We start from the raw sequence: 21,169 nt of genomic DNA on the forward strand, positions 1-21,169 counted from the left end.
GAGAAGATCCGGCGAAAAACTCAGTGGACTGTGTCCGTGGGTTATTACTTTTGAAATAAATTAACTATCACAACACTATTATGTGTTTGTTCTTTAAACTAATAATTAAATTAACTTTATATAATTTAAAAATATTCATGTTTCGTTATACTGACACGTCGAGCATGGAAAAAAACCTTTCCTTCTGAGTTGTTTTTCCGAGTTAAGAAAAAATATTTGCTTATGAAAAAAAAACGTTATAAAAATTAAAGGTATTTCATAGAATTATTTGTACAACGTAAATAAATTCAATACATTAGAATTACAGAGAACAACAATGTTTTTGATTTTTAAGTCGTCCCACGTACATGCGTCCGCCCATACTACATACATAAAAATATAGTAGGTACATATGTAAAACCGAATTATTCTGTCGAAATACAGTTTCGGCTTACTAAGTCAATTGTGCCGTTTTTTTCCATATAAATATTTTTTAAGTCAGAATCCGCTTGGTCTTTAGTTGTTATCGAAATATGCAGAATGAAAGTACTTATGGGTGCGGGCACTCAATACGCACTACCGTCCATCCGATCGACTAACATTGTCATTAGACGCCTGCAGCATTAGAAGCAACCATAGGGACCCTTGTAGCCGTACTCATCAAAGAGTTCGACGTAAAACCTAACCCATCCACCACCACGCCGGATCTTCTCAGCAGGTCCGATTCTGATTCGGTAGCAAATGCGTTAGCGAAGCAGTTACTATTAGCTGTTAGCTTCAGATGTCAGCTTTGGAAGCTCTCCGTCAGTCGTTATAGCAATTCCTATCCTTCCTGGCTGATCCCATGCTAGTACTTACTGTCTTATCCTATCAGTAATAGCTCCCTACCAAAAAAAAACATTCCAACGCCGGTATGCACCATACATTATACAATGCATAAATCACTTATAATTCGGATTTTCTTTCTACTATATTTTAAAACAATCATGAAATTCCCCGAAGAACGATAAATGATAATTGTGGTTGTAAATGATTTAATTCCATAATTATTATAATACCAGACATGATTTGTAATTATGAAGTGAGAGAGAAAAGACATTCAACACGTCACTGCATTCCGAATGTCATGATTGTTTCGCATCAAAGTACCAGGCGTGCAGAATACAAGGTGTCAGCTGTGCGTCAGATCGTCGGATAAGAACGACGGAGAGAAATGGAGCCGGCTCGAGACGGGATTGCGATAAATAAGGAAAAAAACGGACACACTGATAGCCCAGTATGTCACGCGGATTACACCGCCGCCCCGGCCCGTATTTGAATAAGAATTGCCAATAAAGACGGTTGGCCCACTAAACTGCTCCTAAAGTGTCATGTTCTCCTGGTATCGATCTGTTTGAGAAAGTAGCGGTTTATAGAGGTATCTCTAGTTGAATTGTTTGGATCTATTTGAAATCTTTCTTGTTTTATAAAAAAAGCACAATGAGTTTTATTTTCACAAAAAAAAACAATGTTATAATAACACAAAGTTTCAGAACCTTAAAACATGTAACGCAATAACAATATAGTGAGTTACAAAGGTGAACCGTCCAAGTTTAAATGGCGTGGGTCGCCAGCCGCTTGGAGCCCGAGGCTAACTAAGCTCGTCCGTCATAACACATGAATACTTGCGTAAATACAGGAGTGGACGTGTGTGAAAAATTAAATTTATAAATTAAATATAGTAGCTACCTAAAGAAAAATAATGTATTTATTTGCTAACTAGCGACTTGCTATCGCATCGCTTCGGGCACTGTAATTTATTATTGATCTTATTGAATATTCTTTTAAACATACTGAGTATATTTGTAACTATACTGAGACTTCAGAACTCATATTTTAAGGTAGGCGGCGCCATTTACGTTGTAGATGTCTATGGGCTTCGGTAACCACTTAACATCAGGTGGGTTGTGAGCTTCGTCCATCCAACTAAGCATTAAAAAAAAGAAGGTCCTATCAGTAACAAAAACAATAAAAAAAGACAGTAACGAACAAAAAACCTAATTTTTCTTATGGTTCACTATTTTAACGATAATGGCTTACAAATAAAAGATAGATGCTGTTACGGATTGTTTTTTGTAGGGCTATTTGAGATAAACATTTCCCTTTTACATTACATACATAACTACATGTAGCTAGCTTCAACAGTTTTTGCGGCGCACGCAAAAATAGCTCGCAGATAGCAGATTTTTTTCCATCTTACTTGACACTTATCGTTATATTTTGGGTAATTCACACCATATTTTTATAAACTATAGCCTATGTGTTATTCTGATGTGTAAGCTTCGTGTCATATTTATTTTTATCGAATCCATAGCCTAAACAATAAGTTTCTAGCTTTTAGCTGTCAAAATGTCGATACTTCTTTCCATCTTAACTTAACTTAACTTTTCATTCCACCCTTTCAACCCTTTTTTTTCGAATTAAAAAGTAGCCTGTGTCCTTTCTCAGGCTCTAGACTATCTGTGTACCAAATTTCATTTAAATAAGTTTTAAATCGGTTCAGTAGTTTTGGCGTGAAAGCGCGACAAACAGACAGAGTTACTTTCTCATTTATAATATTAGTATGGATAACTGGTGGTGTGGTATCTTGTCATGTCTTAAGGTGAGTGGCGACATTTGTCTAGTGACATCTATGGCCTCCGGTAACCACTTACCATTGGTTGGGCCGGGAGCTTGTTTATACTTCTAAGGAATCAAAACTGAAACGAAAACAATCCGTTTCTATCAGAACGTTTATAACTATTTGTTTCAATTTTAATGCGCACAATTCACATATATGTACATATTTTTGTATATATTACATACAAACACTTTGACAAATCATGCAGATTCAAAGACGTTTTACCTTTCACCTATCAGTCTTTTAAATACTTTCGCATAAGTTACTGCGATCGTCCAAATCCGGTATTCGAATAATAAATAAATGAATAGATCATGCAATACCAAAAAAATTAGGTACGTTCTGGCACATCATCTTTGTAATAAGACAAAATGGAAGCTAATTATTTAACAGATATTAGAATTCCACATCGAAAATAAAAAATAAAAGAACTAATATCCGAGCGATGCAAAGAGAGAATCATTTAATCTCATTTTGAAACGACAGCTTCCCGAAAGTGGCCTGCGTAAAATCTCCACTTACCGAACAACTCATAAAGGAAATCTTATAGAGGAAAGTTTCCAACAATACACATTTTTGGGCCTCAAAAAAGATCTCGAAGGTTCGAATTAACGAGATGATTTCATTAAACTGCCTTCATAAAAATGGCCTCTCAAATACTGTTATTTATACAACACGGACGCAGCGAGAGCGGGGACTGGGTTCTTTTGTTTGTACTTAAATACAGAAAATGGAAAATTTATGCCTTTTTATCTTAAGGTTATCATTTTAAATGATTTCAGAACTCATTTCGTCTTGTTTCATTTCGTCTAAAGATTGAATGTAAAAAAAAACAACTACGTCCCAATGATTTATTTTTAATTGACTTCAAAAATGAAGAAGCTTGTAAATTCTACTGTATTTTTAAATGTGTGTGTGTGTACCTTTGACTTTTTTGTGGGCGAATCGATCTTGATAATTCTTTTTTTACTTGCTGGTGGTAGGACCGCTCTTGTGAGTCCGCACGGGTAGGTACCACCACTCCGACTATTTCTGCCGTGAAGCAGTAATGCGTTTCGGTTTGAAGGGTGGGGTAGCCGTTGTAACTATACTGAGTCCTTAGAACTTATATCTCAGGGGTTTCTCATGGACCACACGAGACATTTAAATGGCATGACACGTTTAAATGTGGTCAAGATCCAACCAGTAGTTTTTGAGTTATCATCAATAATGCATTTTCAATTAACTGCGGTTTTCTTTTTTGTTATCTTTTTCTATTGAAACCGAGTTCTTTATCGCTCGTTATTGATGAGATTAGTTTGGCTGAGGGCTGAGGAGCTACGCCGAATACAGTGTAACAATGAAAAATTACACCAAAAACGGACATCTTTTTGCGTTTATTTTTTTAACATATTTTCTATCAGTTTAGCTTGCCGTCAATTTTGAGAATTTGAGAGAGAATTTATAAGAAAAATATTTCTATTAATAACTAAAAATATATTTCTCATATTCCGTCAGAACAATTAGAGATTTACATATACCTAGTCGCTTCATTAACTAAAAGCTGTGTGACCTTGAAAGCTCTGCATTGCAGTAATAGGCATGTACTTCCCAATACTACCGCGCTCGGGTTTCAGCTGTTCATAGCTTAGTTGATGCAAAATAGTGACGCCGAAGGACCATATGTTGCGTTATGGTAAATGAGAGTGGACTGTATTTATTGGTTTTGATATCTTTATTAGTGGTGGTAGGACCTCTTGTGAGTCCGCGCGGGTGGGCACCACCACCCTGCCTATTTCTGCCGTGAAGCAGTAATGCGTTTCGGTTTGAAGGGCCGTTGTAACTGTAACTATACTTGAGACCTTAGAACTTATATCTGAAGGCGGGTGGCGCATTTACGTTCTGGATGTCTATGGGCACCAGTAACCACTTAACACCAGGTGGGCTGTGAGCTCGTCCACCCATCTAAGCAATAAAAAAAGTCCTTATGTGACAAATTAAAGATATGAAATATATGAATTCAATATGAATATATGAAATCTATGCGTCGGCCTTGGGGGCTGGAATTGAAAAAGGGGAAAGTGTCATAGCGGATGCGCTCGTGGACACTTTTGACGTTCCGAATTCAAACATACAGTCAAGCCATTAGCCAATTATATCGAAACGTCCAAAAATAGCTGCCACCACTAAAGGAGAACAGTTGTAAACAGTCATCGTGTGGTATAAATTAGATCGGAATACTCAAAGTTAGCGGCCAACCTACAGTAGCCTAGACAATAAAAGAACGAAAACAAACTGACCAAAGATTTATCGAATACCCGTAATTATTTAAAAACATTTTCAAAGGAAACCACTTCGCTTTACGGCAAGTCCTGCCGCCCGCCGTCTTGAAATATGAGGGGGGCTGTTAATAAATAAACTGTTGCTAATACAAAGCAGTTTCTCTTCGTTTCGTGTGAAATATTGTCAGGGGCGACAGGTGCTCCGTGAAACTTGTATCAATTATTGTTTTAAACAAGGGTCGTGAGTTATTTAGGAAACTTTAGGTGCGCTGATTTGTGCACGGGTTAACGAAACCGACATGCCTAATTGTATTGCATTTGTTTTGTTGCTATTCACCTTTCTGCACATGGATAGCTGATATATCTAAAGAACTCATTTTTAAACGATACTACTTTTATTTTTCTTCAAAATACTAACGATAGTTTCTTTTATATTTCGGAGTGATGTCCTACTACCAACCTCATAGCCTGATTAATTAGTTCTGTTGGGCAAGATTCAAGGTATCAGTACTCGTGGACAATCGTCTAACTGTCAGGATAAAAATATCCTGGTAAGATATCGTGTTCTGAATAAAAAGATGCGCGATATACTTGGATGGAGCGATGCGACTATGTTTAGGAGGGAGAGATTACTGGTGGCCCGAAGGCCAATTCGGGTTTCAACTAGAAAGATGAGCGAGGCACGGGGTCAGCCAGGAGGGGTAGGATTTGCTAACAACTGCCGAAGCGCCTCCGAAGGACACCTAACAGCTCAAGAATAGCTGCTTCGTAAATGCATCTACTACCGGATCGGAATCGCGAGCCATTGAGAAGATCTGGCGAAGAACTCAGCGGGTTGTAACCGTAGAATCTTATTACTCATCTGGTGAGAGATTAACCAGTCAGCCAATTTAGGCATTTTTATATTACTATATATTATATTTACTGGTGATAGGACCTCTTGTGAGTTTTACTGGTGGTAGGACCTCTTGTGAGTCCGCGCGGGTAGCTACCACCGCCCTGCCTATTTCTGCCGTGAAGCAGTAATGCGTTTCGGTCTGAAGGGCGGGGCAGCCGTTGTAACTATACTGAGACCTTAGAACTTATATCTCAAGGTGGGTGGCGCATTTACGTTGTGGATGTCTATGGGCTCCAGTAACCACTTAACACCAGGTGGGCTGTGAGCTCGTCCCATGTAAGCAATAAAAAAGGGCAATAACAATATTTGATCGGTAAATTATAACTTATTTTGACTTATTTTGACTCCATCTAAACAATTTCAAAACTTAACAATGTCAAAACTAGAAGCGCGCCAAACTCAGTCTATTACTCAGTTGAGAAAACACACTCCGAGTTACTTCCGATCGGAAGCTACTCCGTATGAAGCGAAAGCAGTGTTTTATATTTTCGATTCTCTTAAGGGCGCTGTCACAGCTGAAGACAGCAAGCAGCTTGTATCCGTAACAAATTCATTGTAAGAGAAGAATAAATAAATAATATATATCGACGCTTGAAAGGCAAACGTGACTAAACGACAACATGTGAACTTTACAGTAGACTAATTTAAAGTTGAAACACCTGAAAAAAATTCTATTTTAACGAATCTAGCTGTAGGATTGAAATGATTTTAATAGACCTAGAAATATATTTTTTTTTACGCATCGAATATGGTTATTGCTTATCATTTATGTACAAAGCAGTTATTTTCGCTAAGTCACGTTTACCTTTCAAGCGTCGATATCTACATTGCCAAGTGATACCGACACCATAAATGCAGTATGGTAAGTTACGATCATCATAGTTACTTTTAATATTTCAAATATTGTATAAAGTTAAAACTGAATACAATTATTACATTAGTGGTCCCATGACGTTTAGAAAGCTCGTCATTATAATCTTTATAACCGTATAAAGTCGATTTGTTGAACGAGTAGGTGAGCTCACGGGGCTCAAACCGGAGTGGTACTAACACTGGCCCTAGCAAGAGCAGTGCTTCGCAGAACCTACCACCGGATCGGAAACGCGACCCACTGAGAAGATCCGGCGAGAAACTCAGTGGGCTGTGTCTGTGGGTTAAAATCGAGTTCACTACTCATCTAAGGATTAACGATAAGGAACGACATCAAATCGTGAATGTCACCCGCGTTTGTTAGCATCCGCACATTTACTACCATATGCCATTACATCGGACGCGAAGCAATCGCGCCTTCCGTTCGAAAGGGTGGGATAGACTGAAGGACAGCCGCCGGTCAAATTATGTAGGTACAGGTAACCTTCCTACAACACGGTAGATACGTTCCTACAAAGTCCCGTATTGTGCGAAACCGTGTTATATGAGACTAGGAGCCATTACAAAAACAAAAGAGTATTTTTTCCGAATGAAATATCTCAATTAAGCCTGTAGATATTTATTTGTAACTGTACCTGAGACCTTAGAACTTATGTCTCAAGGTGGGTGGCGCATTTACGTTGCAGATGTCTATGGGCTCCAGTAACCACTTAACACCAGGTGGGCTGTGAACTCTTCCACGCAGCTAAGTAATAAAATAAATAAATAAATATTATACATAAAAAATAAGGAATAAAATTTCGGTTATTGCCATACATCGTGTGTTCATGGTGCATAATGTAATTTTCTAAATAATTTTAAACAAAAATCTCGTTATCATTTTGGGAAAATTGACTACGTCTTGCCTTTCGGTATACACATTCTTTGTTGTTAATTTGTAACTGTTAAACAAAAAATGTATCCGCATCTGTCACCTACGAGCTTTCAGTGTGACAGTGTCTTTAGTACGGAAACAGGAGTTTTGGATATTTTCCACGAGAGCTGCCCAAGTTCGAGACGGGAGCTCTCCTACAATGTGTACTGCGGGGATTTCATGAATCCGCCGAGTTTGTTTGTAGTAGAACTTCCTACGGGAGACTTGTGTATTCAATGTAAATAAATTACAATGTAATTGTGTACAAGTTTTTTTTTAAAAAGAAACTTTGTAATGATGTGGAAATGAGTTTTCTGAGGCCTTTTCATATACGGGATACGAATTAAGTAGCTGAACGCATTAGATACATGAGTTTTTACGTAACTTACGAGTCTATACCATAATTGTTATACATATAGCAGTTGCGACAAAAAAGATATAATGTATCATTAATTACAGATGAATAGTACTGAATTGAAAGCCGATAAATCTTTTGTAATCAGAGATAAGACAAGTCACTTGATTAAATTTTACTGGTTGATTTACAATATCATAATATGTGGATCGTAATTTCGTTCTCCGCATTAACGGGGGGCGTAGCTCAGATGGTAGAGCGCTCGCTTAGCATGCGAGAGGTACCGGGATCGATACCCGGCGCCTCCAACAAATTCTTTTTTAATTCGTCACTTTTTAATCAGTTTTATACTTTATTATATTTAAGCAAAATGGAATGAAATTTATCATATTTTGCGAGAAATAATTTCATAATCGTACACCCTAACAAGAAACAACCAACTAAGTTTCTTGCCGGATCTGGGTGGGTCGCGATTTCGATCCGATGGTAGATTCAGCGATGTTCGCTGCTCTTGCTAGGGCTAATGTAAGCAAGTTCTCCCAGATTGAGCCCCGTTAGCTCACCTATCAAACCACGCGTTGGAATAGCCCCTTAGTCTACCAAAGACTACTGGATCTTTCGCCACTGCTTTACTAAAGTAACTATATTATTAATCCGATCATCAATTCACGTAGGATATTCGATTTAAAAAAAAACACGCGTGGCACTCGGGGACTGCCGCGGTAAAGCTATTGCATAGCATTTTTTATCAACTTATGCAATTATAATTAGACAATAATGATTTAATATTAAAACATTAATAAAATAAAGACCACGCTATATTTATAAACATTAACAAAAGCAAAACATTAACTTTTCCCTTCACACTCATATTAAAGCTAGACCGCGCGAGAGAGAGAGATGGGCAGACTTTTCATGATGCGCATGCAGTGCGACGTCACAATACTACACAAGCGCAACGTGTGAATGTGTTGTACGCGAACCACATGGTAGGCGGAGTGGGGGTATTAGGTTTTATTTTCGTTACGGAATTTCTTAATTCGGTCGCCGCGATCAAAGTCCCCGATAAAAGCTATGCAATAGCTTAATATATTATTTAAATACTTACGGATCCTTTGCGTCCCGGGAAACTGAAGAAGACATCGGGTCCGTTCCTGTGTGGCATCTGTCGGAGCACATTTAGCAGCTTGGCTGAGTGTCGCGGCTGCAACAACGTTTAGATTATAGCAACAATAATAATAATAATAACAATAATAATAAAACATTTATTTCAGAAAAAATCCATAAAATAATAATAATACAATAGTCAGCACACAAACATTTCAACAATACAAATAGAAAATGAACAATATACTAATTCAATTAATTAAATATACAAAGGAAATGAATTAGAAACACATAATTATATGAATACAGTAGTAACCGCTCTATTTATTTATTTTTTATTTATTTATTTATTTATTTATTTGGGAAACAAACAGTACAATACAAAACATACAATATTTAAAAAAAAATAGCTAAAACAATAACCAAATATGTTTCCACAATCAAAATCACATATAAGTAGACAGTGAACAAGAAGAGAAATTTAGAAATTTAAATTACAAAAAAACAACAGCAACACAAAACGCACATATCATTTTATACATTAACTCACACTATAAAACTACAATACTTATCGGGCCAAATCACCCTATAAACACTCCAAAACAGCTTTTCTATATGCTACAAGTGACAAGCAAAAGATATCAGCATTGGAGAACTTAGCATCATACAACCTACAAGATCTACGGACAAAAGAGTTAGAAGCATATTTCGTTCGAGCCGTGGACATGTGGAAGGTCTGTTTAGAACGCGCGGAAATACGACTACATTTAAATGAAATTTTGGAAAGAAGATAGCTAGAATCAATCTCGTTATTTATTATTTTATATAAAAACATTTGATCCCTCAGTAGCCTGCGATCGACTAGAGAGACAAATTCTGTCGGTTCTGGAGAGTTAAAGCGACGACAATGGTATAAAAGATGCTTAAAAAACTTTTTTTGGACTCTTTCTAGTCGCTGAATATAAATATTATATTGGGGGTTCCATGTGACGGAGCCATATTCCAATATAGACCGTACAAAACTGTTGTACAACAGAATCAAAGTAGATGGTCTTTTAAAGTCTTTACCAACTCTAAGTATGAAGCCTAACATTCGAAAAGCCTTATTTACTATTTCATTAACATGAAAATCAAAAATCAAACTGGAATCCAAATAAATACCCAAATCACGAACAACTGTGGTGCGTACCAAAGTTTGACCATTAATAGAATAGTCATACAAGATATTCGATCTTCCACGTGAGAATGTTATAATAGTACACTTATTAGTATTCACTGTGAGTAAGTTATTTTGACAGTAAACAAATAAGTTGTTCAAATCATCCTGTAATTCCAAACAGTCGTTTAAGGACTATATAACTTTATATACTTTTTTGTCATCAGCGTACATAATGAATTTGGATTGCCGGAAAACATTCGCAACGTCATTGACATATATATTAAATAACATAGGACCGAGATGAGAGCCCTGGGGAACTCCCGAGGGAACAGGTGCATATGATGAACAAAAACCATTGAAAGTCACAGCCTGACTGCGATCTCTAACATAAGACTCAAGCCATCGCAGCAAATCACCGTGGACCCCAAGTCCATGCAATTTCTCAATCAAAATGTCAAAATTTATTCGATCGAACGCTTTGGAATAATCCGTGTACACCACATCAACCTGATGACCATCCTCCATGGAGCTCAATACATAATCCAAAAACTCACAGAGGTTTGTCTCAGTAGATCTATGGCTTATAAAACCATGTTGTTGCTCTATAATATGAGGCCTAATCAATGGAAATAAAAAATCGTAAACTATACGTTCAAACATCTTAGGGATGGCACAAATTTTAGAAATTGGTCTGTAGTTAGCTATGTTATGTTTATCACCGCTCTTAAAGACTGGCACCACGAACGACCGCTTCCAAATACGGGGCATAACACCAGTTGATAATGAGTGATTAAAAAGAAGATGCAAAGGGTAACACAGCTGAGCGTAACATTGTCGCAAAAAAACAGGCGGAATACCATCCGGACCAGCACCCTTGGAAATATCAAGATTTTTTAAATATTGCTTGACTTTACCCACCGAAATAAAAAATGAAGAAATATCTACACAGTTAAGGTTGTAAGAAGCAGGGGTATAACTTAACGATGATGCTGACTGTGTATTGTTAGTTAAAAAGGCAGAACCAAAATGAACATTAAATAAATTACATATTTCAGAACCATCAGATGAGCACCTATCATTTAAGAACAATTCGTTAGGAAAATCCCCAGCACTCCTCTTGGATTTAACAAATCTCCAAAATTGCTTACTGCACTTCAAGATATCATCCTCACACTTTGTTATGTGTGCATTGTAACAGCAAATTTTTAAGGCTTTTTGTCTTTCACGAAGAACAGAAAAACTTGAATAGTCGGCCAATCGACCATAACATTTCCATTTCCTGTGAAATTTTCTTTTTTCTTTAATCAACTTGATTAAAGCAGAGGAGTACCAGTAAGGGAAATTGGAGTTACCTCTTACGACCTTCACAGGCACATTATCAGAAATAATCTTGTCTAATATTTCATGAAACTTACCCACGGCCATGTCGACATCTAAATTCATAAAAGATTGTTTCCAATCAATTTTCGAAAGTTCCTCGTTAATAATAGAGTAGTCACTTTTATGGAAAAGCAATATGGACCGGCCAGGAGAACGTAGGGGTCTCACGTCTAACCCCTCAATCTGAATATCTAAGGCTGGATGATGATCATCCTCAGATACAAGAGGAAGGGACGAACGAACAACCTTACAAGCACAATTACTTATTACTAAATCTAAGCATCTTTTATTTATATTAGAAATCGAATTAAATTGTTTAAAACTATTAAAAGCTAAAAAATTAGAAAGACCAAAGACAAGTGAGTCCCACCGATCACCATTCAAGAGTCTAGCAGGTCCATCAACACCGATCAGCTCCCAAGAAGCATTCATTATATTGAAATCGCCGACACACAAAAATTCGTCACCGGGATTAGTAATAATTGTGTCAGAAATATCCTCAAAAAAACCAATTTCATCTTCAAACTGAGAGGAACATTGAGGAAAATAGCAACAGTAAAGATGGAGTAGTTTACTAACGTTATTGTGCTTAATATTTATTTTTATCGAAATAATATCAGCTGATCGGTTTCTGTTGGAAGGGAGACAGGTTAAATTAAAAACGGTAATTCCTCTACGCACAGCAATAAGTACCCCGCCACCCAAAGAATCATTTCGAGAGTTATAGTTCCGATCGCAACGGTAAACAACAAAACGCTCATCAAACAACTCCGAGTCATAAATACCCGGCATTAACCATGTCTCACTAAGACATATTATATCATTATCACATAAAATAATGTTTCTATAAAACAAATTAGTTTTACTACGTAAACCACGAACGTTCTGGTAAAAAATCTTTAAATTAGCCATTAGAGAGAGAGAGAAAAAATAGATCATATAAATAATTAACCAACAGTATTAATAGTCCACGGCTCAAACCACAGCATAATAATTGACATGTCAATACATAAGTACCTACACATACGAGATTAAAGATCTCAACATTAATCAAACACCCATCCCAGGAGTAAAAGTTCCAAACGAACAATATACAAAATTCTCCAATGCTAAACAATAAGTATTTTGCTATATCATAACAAGCCTTACATAATAATGTTATTAAAATAGTTAAAAAAACATGTAAAAGTTTCTCAAAAAACTGAAATAGTCCGATCATCAACTTTTGAAAAGAAAAAAACAAAATTATGATATATTTTACATTACAAAAAATAGCATGTGCTTTAAAAACAATGAATATAATAATAAGGAAAACACCTATATAATTTTTTTTAAATCATCTTGGGAAGCAATCACGACTGGCGGACTAACATCGTTTTTTCGCACCAGTATAGTACAATTACGTACCCACACGTATTTATAAAATTTTTCCTTGGCTAAATTTTTTACGTTTTTTAACAAAAGTTTATTATTTTTCGTGAGGTGGTCATTAAAATAAAGCCTAGATGAATCATGTGGGAATCCAATATCAGAAGATTTCAATTCCTTCAATCTCCGCAATTTAGCCAACATGTCATCCTTCCTATATCGGGATACAAATCTAAGAATAACTGGCTTTGATCTGCTACTGCTTCTGTCCATCGGCGCAACCCTTGTGACAAAATCGACGTCTATCTGAGGATTCAAGGCAAAACCCGCCTTCTCGGCAATTTTCGAGACCAATTCTATTAGATTTTCACCTTTCCTTTCGGGGATACCCAGAATTTCTGTATTAGATCTCCTGCTCCACTGCTCTTTTAAGTTGAATTGAGAATCAATGGATTGCATTCTTGAATCCAGTATACTGAGCTCGTTTTTGAGTGTTGGAATAACTTTCAGATGGTCATTAAACTCAAGAAATCTTTTTGATATGGCTTCATACTTGTCGCTAATGAAGGAGACACTATCACGAAGAGTTGAGATTTCACTCTTGAGTTCAAGAATAGTGTCCCTGAAACAAGCAACAGCTTCCTGGACTTCCGCGCGCACTATACTCCTGACCTGTTCCAAAGGGACAACCTGTAATTCAGGTCCCTCACGTTCCCTGGATCCAGTACGCAACGGTCTCATCGTAACATTGGATGTATCAGGCGCTCGAGCTCTCACATTGCCTCGGACAGGAGTGTCATCATTAACAGTGCGTGATCTAGTCGCACAATTAAGACATATCCATGTAGACTTAAATTCTGAATCCGGCGTCCAATCCTTTTTTGCAGGAAGAACACAGCCGATATGATAATAATTTCTACACACTGTACACACCAAGGTTGACTTCTTATTGTCACGAGTATTGACCACTTTATTACAGCAGGTGTACTCCATAATAAATTATAAATTACGAGATGAGATTCAAAGTAATATGAAGGCAATGTATAATTTAGCAGGTTAGTTCAGTTAATTGTTGGAGCAACAGGGCGACGACCAAACGCAGGTCCAGCGACGCAAGTTCACGCCCGGCCACTCGAGTACTTTTTTGAATGTTTGTAATTTCTTGTATGTCAATATTAGCTATCATTATGTCAATCAGTCAATTAATTTGGAGAAAAAATAAAATAAAAAGAAAATCATACACATTTCATAATGAAGAGTAAAATAATAATAAGGATATGTCAGTCTTGTCCGGTAATTATACACATCCATTTATGTTGGATCGGACAATCAGCGCGAGAAGCAATCATCCCGAGGATGCCATTACTACTGTCTCTCACTCGTCTTATAATTTCTTTACTAATGAAACTCACTTTAAAATCGATTCAGTCATTTTGGAAATTAGGCTGCATAATCACACATCAAAATGCGAGTTTTGTTATTCAGGTACCAACAAGCATTTGGACTTTAAGAAAACCCTTACTTCAAGAACACGAATGGCTTGATATTTCGCTCGTTTTTTGTACAGACAACCAAACCGGTCAATCTGGTCGGACACTGACAAATGAGATTTAAATTTCAAATCAAAATACGTTGTGGTACGTAAACATGTAATACCGTTCAATAATGTGTCTCACTTATTCAGTGAAAGGCACAACATAGGATTTACATTAGTTTTTAGTTGTAAATTTATAATTTTTAAATGGAAATTATCTCGATTTTAATATTACTAATATTTAAGAACCAAAATAATTGTATTTCAAACTGATGCTTTTTTTAATTTTTAGGTATCTTTTTTGTACATCTAATAAGAAACAATTAGTAAAACAGTTCAGCAATTTCGTTTACTTTATATCACTAAATAGTATAAAACAAAGTCGCTTTCTCTGTCCCTATATCCCTATGTGTGCTTAAATCTTTAAAACTACGCAACGGATTTTAATGCGGTTTTTTTAATAGATAGAGTGATTGAAGAGGAAGGTTTATATGTATAATAACATCCATTATATAGTGGAGAAATCAATAATAAATTACAGTTTCCGAGGCGAAGCGAGGGCGGGTCGCTGGTTCATTATACTTAAAATATTTCTTTTCAATTTGAATAATAAATAATATGCCATATGATATGATGACATATTATCAAATATCCTACATTGACAACATTGAAATATTATATTAAATAGCTAGACAATACCAAGCAAACATAAATATAAAGAGACTATGTCACAGCACCTAACAAATAGCGTCTTTGTTACACTGGGAGAAAAACGAAGCAAATGCGAAACGAACTTTTGCGCGCACTAATTGAAAGTGTTTAATGTGCATTTGGCATTTGTCCATGTTCATGTTACTTTTTACTTGTTACTTTTTAACTACAATAAAAACAAAGAATGTATTATTAATAAAATTAAATTAGAAAAATTAAATAACATTTTACTTAATAAATGTCATTCTTTCCTATAGTGTAAATAAAAATCACATGAATATGAAAAGAAAATATATACCTAGTCAGGTCATAAATTCTGTCACATGTTTAATGTAAAATAATTGAAACAAGTTTATTCATTATGTAACCATTCATATACCAAAATGAACTTAACAAAACATAGATTCTGATGACACTAAAGTTTATTCAAAATGACCTCCGTGATTTTGAATACAGGCCTTCAATCTGCGCGGCCAGTCGTCTATCGCAGCACGAACGAGGTCCATGTCAATATCGGCGGCTGCCTTAATCAAGGATGTCTTGAGTGACTCCAAATTGGGATGAGGCTTTGAGCACGCCTTTTCCTCCAAGTGTTGCCATATCTTGTAATCTAACGGATTCAAATCTAGACTGGAGGAGGGCCAGTCTTCGTGCCGGATGAAGTCGATTTCACGCGCCGCCAGCCAGTCTTGTGTGCTCTTCGCTCTATGAGCTGACGCCGAATCTTGTTGGAATACCCAGTGCCTGTTATTGAACATGGTATGAGAAACAGGTTCCACAAGGTTCGTCAGGACTGTATTTTAATACACAACTGCATTCGTTTTTACACCTTTCTCACAAAAATGTGCCTCTGTTAAGCCCCAATAAGAAACTCCCAACCATACCATGAGCGGATGGAAAATGACCTCGTTGGACACGCGGAATACGGTTGCTCGCTTCTTCACTACTGTGTGCGTACACCTTATCATTTTGTTTGTTGTAGCTCTCTTCTACGGTAAAAATTTTTCATCCGAAAAAATAATTTCCCGATATTTTTTTCCCGCGTACCGCTTCAACAAAGCGCGGCATTTCTTCAGTCTCAGGTCCATTAGACGAGCATTCAAACGATGTTCTGTTTTTCTTCGATATGCCCGAAGCCCTAAGTCTTCATTTAACACCCTTTTCACCGTGGTTCTGCTTAACCCCATCTGAAGGGCCAACAGTTTCTGCTTACGTTTGGGATTTCTTTGAATTCGCGCCTTCACAGCTTTTATCACTGCTGGAGTCCTAACAGACCGAGGGCGACCACTTCTTGACCTGTCATCTACACTAGAGTCTTCATTGTATCGTTTGATGGTACGATAAACGAATCTTTTGGTTATATTCAAATTTTTCAGTATGTTAAAAATTTGAATTGGCGCGTAACCGCAACGATGCAACGCAATAACTGCAACACGGTCTTCTTTAACCGTCCACTCCATATTTAAAAATGAGTGAAATTCTAAAAGTATACATTTTTATTTTCATGAACAATTCGAAATTCGAATTCAATAAACTTTTTTGTGGCCAGCATTCTAAAAGAAAAGTTTTTACTGTGTGACAATACTTATGACCTGACTAGGTATTATTGTAAGATAAGGCTTACCCATTTTCCATTGATAGCCTTCATTGCATTAAATAGTTGCTTGAGCTCCTTGACTGTGACGCTGTAGCTCGCTAACACCCCTAGCATCTCTATCAAAAGATCTGCAACAAAATAAACATACTTAACATTACTACTACTACATTTAGCGGTAGGCAGCGGCTTGGCTCTGCCCTTGGCATTGCTGCAGTCCATGGGCGACGGTAACCACTCGCCATCAGGTGGGCCGTATGCTCGTCTGCCTACAAGAGCAATAAATAAATAAAAACTTAAATTCGAATCGCAAAATCTATTTCACAGTTAGGTTTCTGGTAAATTCGATCAAATGATCAAACGAGAGGATTCCTTAGATCACCGTTAAACTATTTCAAATTCTCGAAACCCGATTACAATTCAATGTATTATTGTTACGTCGGAATTGCGTTGTTCGTTTCTCTACGAAATTAGTAGACACAATTCAAACATTGAATTAATAATGAATCTATTATACACATTGACAAATACAAATGTAACATAAGCCGTAGGAAAGCCATTGTAATTAATTAACATACTAGGTACGACCGAATTAATATTTCATCATGATGCCAAAACAACGTATGAGTTTCGCTCTAATCTGAAGCAACTCCTAAACTTGTGCAAGAGAGAAAGGTCTCTTTAGAATACAACTCTATATGCAGTCCCAGTTATGAAAGAGGAATTATGCTCTCGATTACTTTTTCTCTCATTTTAATACGAATGTTTGTGTTCATGTATTCGCTTTTATCCTTGCTCTGAAATAAGGTAATACGAATAAAAGCTGCAAAAGATTTGTGAAAAAAAAGCTATTTCGGTGTGGCATGAGGAAAAAAGCATGCATCGAATTCCATTTGAGTTTTTTCTTACTAGGGAAACATCGTTGGAAAAAGCTATGGAATCCATAACAAATACGATTTGAATGTACCAGGCGAGCATAGTCGCACGCAGGTAGAGCGATAATTACGAACGCGGATTAGGCCTGCACTCGACCCGCCCGCATCGCAACAACTTGTTATCAACGATACTCTTCCATTGAAGTTAATTGAAACGCGGATTGAATATCAAAGCCCCGTTCATTCGTTCAAATTGCCAATTTGCATTCAAACTTACCTATTTCGATCTTATTTCACCACAAGAATATCATCGATCGTATAAAATTTGCCATTTACATATAAATCAACATGTTCAACTTTGAAGAGTACGATATGAATAACAATATTAATTTGTTAACCTCGATATGGTACCGAAAGCGAAAACTTTAGTAAAGAAAAAGTAACAGAATTTATATTTTGTTAAATCGTGATTTGGTTATGTTAGGTAAATTACATGTTATTTTATGCAATAATATGCACCGTACATGTAGTAAAATCCAAGAGAACTTTTTTATAACAAAGCTGGCTGACTGTTTTAGTTTAGACAAATAAGATAAAGTTGCCAATAGTGTTTAATATTTTTAAGAAAAAAATCCATGAATGTTAAATTAATTCAAAAACGTTTTCATTTATTTGCATGAATAATTTTAGTGAACACAATTTAAATTTCAACCAGCATCAAAGAGCATGTGACGTGACAGGCAATCATGTAAATTATTCAACGCGAAAGTACCAGGACCACATAAATACGCAGAATTCTCATTTCGCACTGAATTCCCGCGCGCGTTATATTTAGCATACATCATTCGCGCTTTATGCTTATGCAAATAAATAATAGGGACGAGTGTGAACGTCATGAAAACGTTACCGTACTACACGAGTAAAATGTACATTATGGCGTCATTTCCCATCTCACATTTTCTATAAATCATTCACTGTGCATTTATTTACTTGTTCATCAATTCACGTCATGAACTTTAGACTTCATTTTTCATATTTCGTTTGCACACCAGGCGCGCATGAATGCGAGGAGTTGAACGCGTTCAAGTGATTCAAACATCAGGCGACTCGTGCTGCTTTATTCGTGGAAGCCGTATTGTGATTTAATGGGCGTTGCATTGTCCCAGGGCTTAGCCCGCGAGTTCCGTAGCTCCGAGTGGGCTAATCCCGGGCCAGTTCCGACATAATTCCCGGGATAGAAACACCGGCTTCGCTGCGGCTATTTCGTTAATGAAAGCGAATTAAAATGGAATTTTCTTTTACAATAACAACGTCGTCGAAAATATTGATTTATAGAGAAGATCCATATTTTAAAAATTACTTACAAGGCGCAGTACAATTTAGGGGATGATTTAGTAATTTGCTATGTTGAGGCTTATAAGTATTAGGCATACAAAATTTTAAGTAGTCCGTGGCGGCGAATTATACATATGAAAAGTAAGACATTAGAGTTATGTAAGCCTGTTTTAGAAATAATATGTTCAAGGATAATTACCACGAAATACCCATAGGCACGAATAAACTGCACATTACCTGCACATACAGTCATTAGAAATTATTTATGGCGAAATCCTCAGAAGCAGTTACCAAGATCTTGCCTAGAAAAACTGCAGATTTTTTTTTTTTTTTATTGCTTAGATGGATGGACGAGCTCACAGCCCACCTGGTGTTAAGTGGCTACTGGAGCCCATAGACATCTACAACGTAAATGCGCCACCCACCTCGAGATATAAGTTCTAAGGTCTCAGTATAGTTACAACGGCTACCCCACCCTTCGAACCGAAACGCATTACTGCTTCACGGCGGAAATAGGCGGGGTGGTGGTACCTACCCGTGCGGACTCACAAGAGGTCCTACCACCAGTGAAATTTCTTTCCACTTACATGGTAAGTTTTATTTAATTTTTTTATTTTGTTTTGTTATTAGTTTTATTTCTAAGAATTCATCGTCTTAGCTTTCTGCAAGACAAATATTATTGTTATAGTAGACATGAATTAGAGAAGCTCATAATATCTAATTTTCTAATGAAACACGTACTTAGCAAATGTTCACGATTGACTTCTACGGTTTTTTTTTTTTTTTGTTAAAGCTAATAGATACTTTTATTAAATTTCGACGCTATTGACTACTTCGAAATTTAACAAGATGCATAGGTATTTAAATATTAGAATATAATTATTATGAGAGGTAAAATAATTTAAGGGGGGTTTTGAGTAGAAAGTATATAAATATAATATATAACTTTATATGTAAATGAACGAAACTAAAATGTCATGTAAATTTGTAAGTGGTTAATATAATGTTTTGTAAAAGTGTAAATAGAAATGTAAAACACAGTGCATTAAATTATATTTAAGTGTTATTAAATTTTTTGAGGCTATAAATAATTTCATTTAAATATATCATAAATTTATTCAATGTTTCCTCTTTTTTTGTAATTTCATTGCAATCTTTAAAGTCTATGTTATTTATTCGACATATAGTCTCAAATTCATACCTTGTATTAAAATATTTTGGACAATGATATAATAAATGTTCCATCGTTTGTATGGTGTTTGAATCGCAGGGACAAAAAGGGTCTTGTGTTATACGAAATCTGTGTAAGTATGCTTTATGGTAACCATGTCCTGAGAGAAATTGTGTTACAGCGAAATTTGGTGGAACTTTATCTATAAATTTCTTTAAGGATGTATAATCTGGAAATATCTGCTTGGTGTATTTACAATTATCTACTTCATTATACAGATTAGTAATTTCTTTAGTAAGTGACTTTTGATTTATTTCTTTTACAAAGCTTATTGGGAATTTGGCATAATTAGTATTTGTTGGTGATCCTGCAGCCTCTTTTGCTGTTATATCCGCCAGCTCATTACCAGGTATGTCATTGTGAGCTTTTACCCATACGAATTTAATTTGGGTAAAAGCTCACAATGACATACCTGGTAATGAGGAAGGAATAGCATCGTGTAATAAAAATGAAACTCGCAAAATTATAATTGTGTAATTACTGGTGGTAGGACGTCTTGTGAGTCCGGACGGGTAGGTACCACCCACCATCCTGCCTATTTCTGCCGTGAAGCAGTAATGCGTTTCGATTTGAAGGGCGGAGCAGCCGTTGTAGTGTAATAACTGAGACTTTAGAACTCATATTGCAAGGTAAGTGGCGGCATTTACGTTGTAGATGTATATGGGCTCCGGTGACCACTTAACATCAGGTGGGTCGTGAGTTCGTCCACCCACTTAAGCATTAAAAAAATAAAATATATTGAAGGAATTTAGTTTTCATCCAGCCTTCAAACAACAATAGTCACTAATGAGTTTATTCATTATATCTGTGTGTCCGCAGCGAGTTCCCAGAGAGTGTATCAAAACAATCGGTATTAATTGAAGAAGCCGTGTTCAAATGAAATTATTTGTATTTTTATAATAACAATACTCAATAATTATTGTCTTCATAGAGACTATCT

General features: G+C 36.3%; 1 protein-coding gene and 1 non-coding gene across 23 annotated transcripts in view; one reads left to right on the top strand and one right to left on the bottom strand.

Annotated features, from left to right (window-relative positions):
• rg (A kinase anchor protein rugose) overlaps positions 1–21,169 on the bottom strand; it is a 633,801-nt gene that overhangs the window by 332,937 nt on the left and 279,695 nt on the right. For all 22 annotated transcript variants that reach the window (XM_089739290.1, XM_089739288.1, XM_089739291.1 and 19 more), the window contains 2 exons: positions 16,819–16,919; positions 9,044–9,139 (listed from right to left, as the gene is read on the bottom strand). In XM_089739290.1, the coding sequence (XP_089595416.1) occupies positions 9,044–9,139; positions 16,819–16,919 (197 nt within the window). The remainder of the gene's footprint in view (positions 1–9,043; positions 9,140–16,818; positions 16,920–21,169) is intronic.
• TRNAA-AGC (transfer RNA alanine (anticodon AGC)) lies at positions 8,171–8,243 on the top strand. The gene has a single exon. It is a non-coding gene; the product is annotated as a tRNA-Ala (tRNA).

Source organism: Bombyx mandarina, chromosome A1, assembly GCF_030267445.1.
Source record: "Bombyx mandarina strain Sakado chromosome A1, ASM3026744v2".
NCBI lineage: Eukaryota > Metazoa > Arthropoda > Insecta > Lepidoptera > Bombycidae > Bombyx > Bombyx mandarina.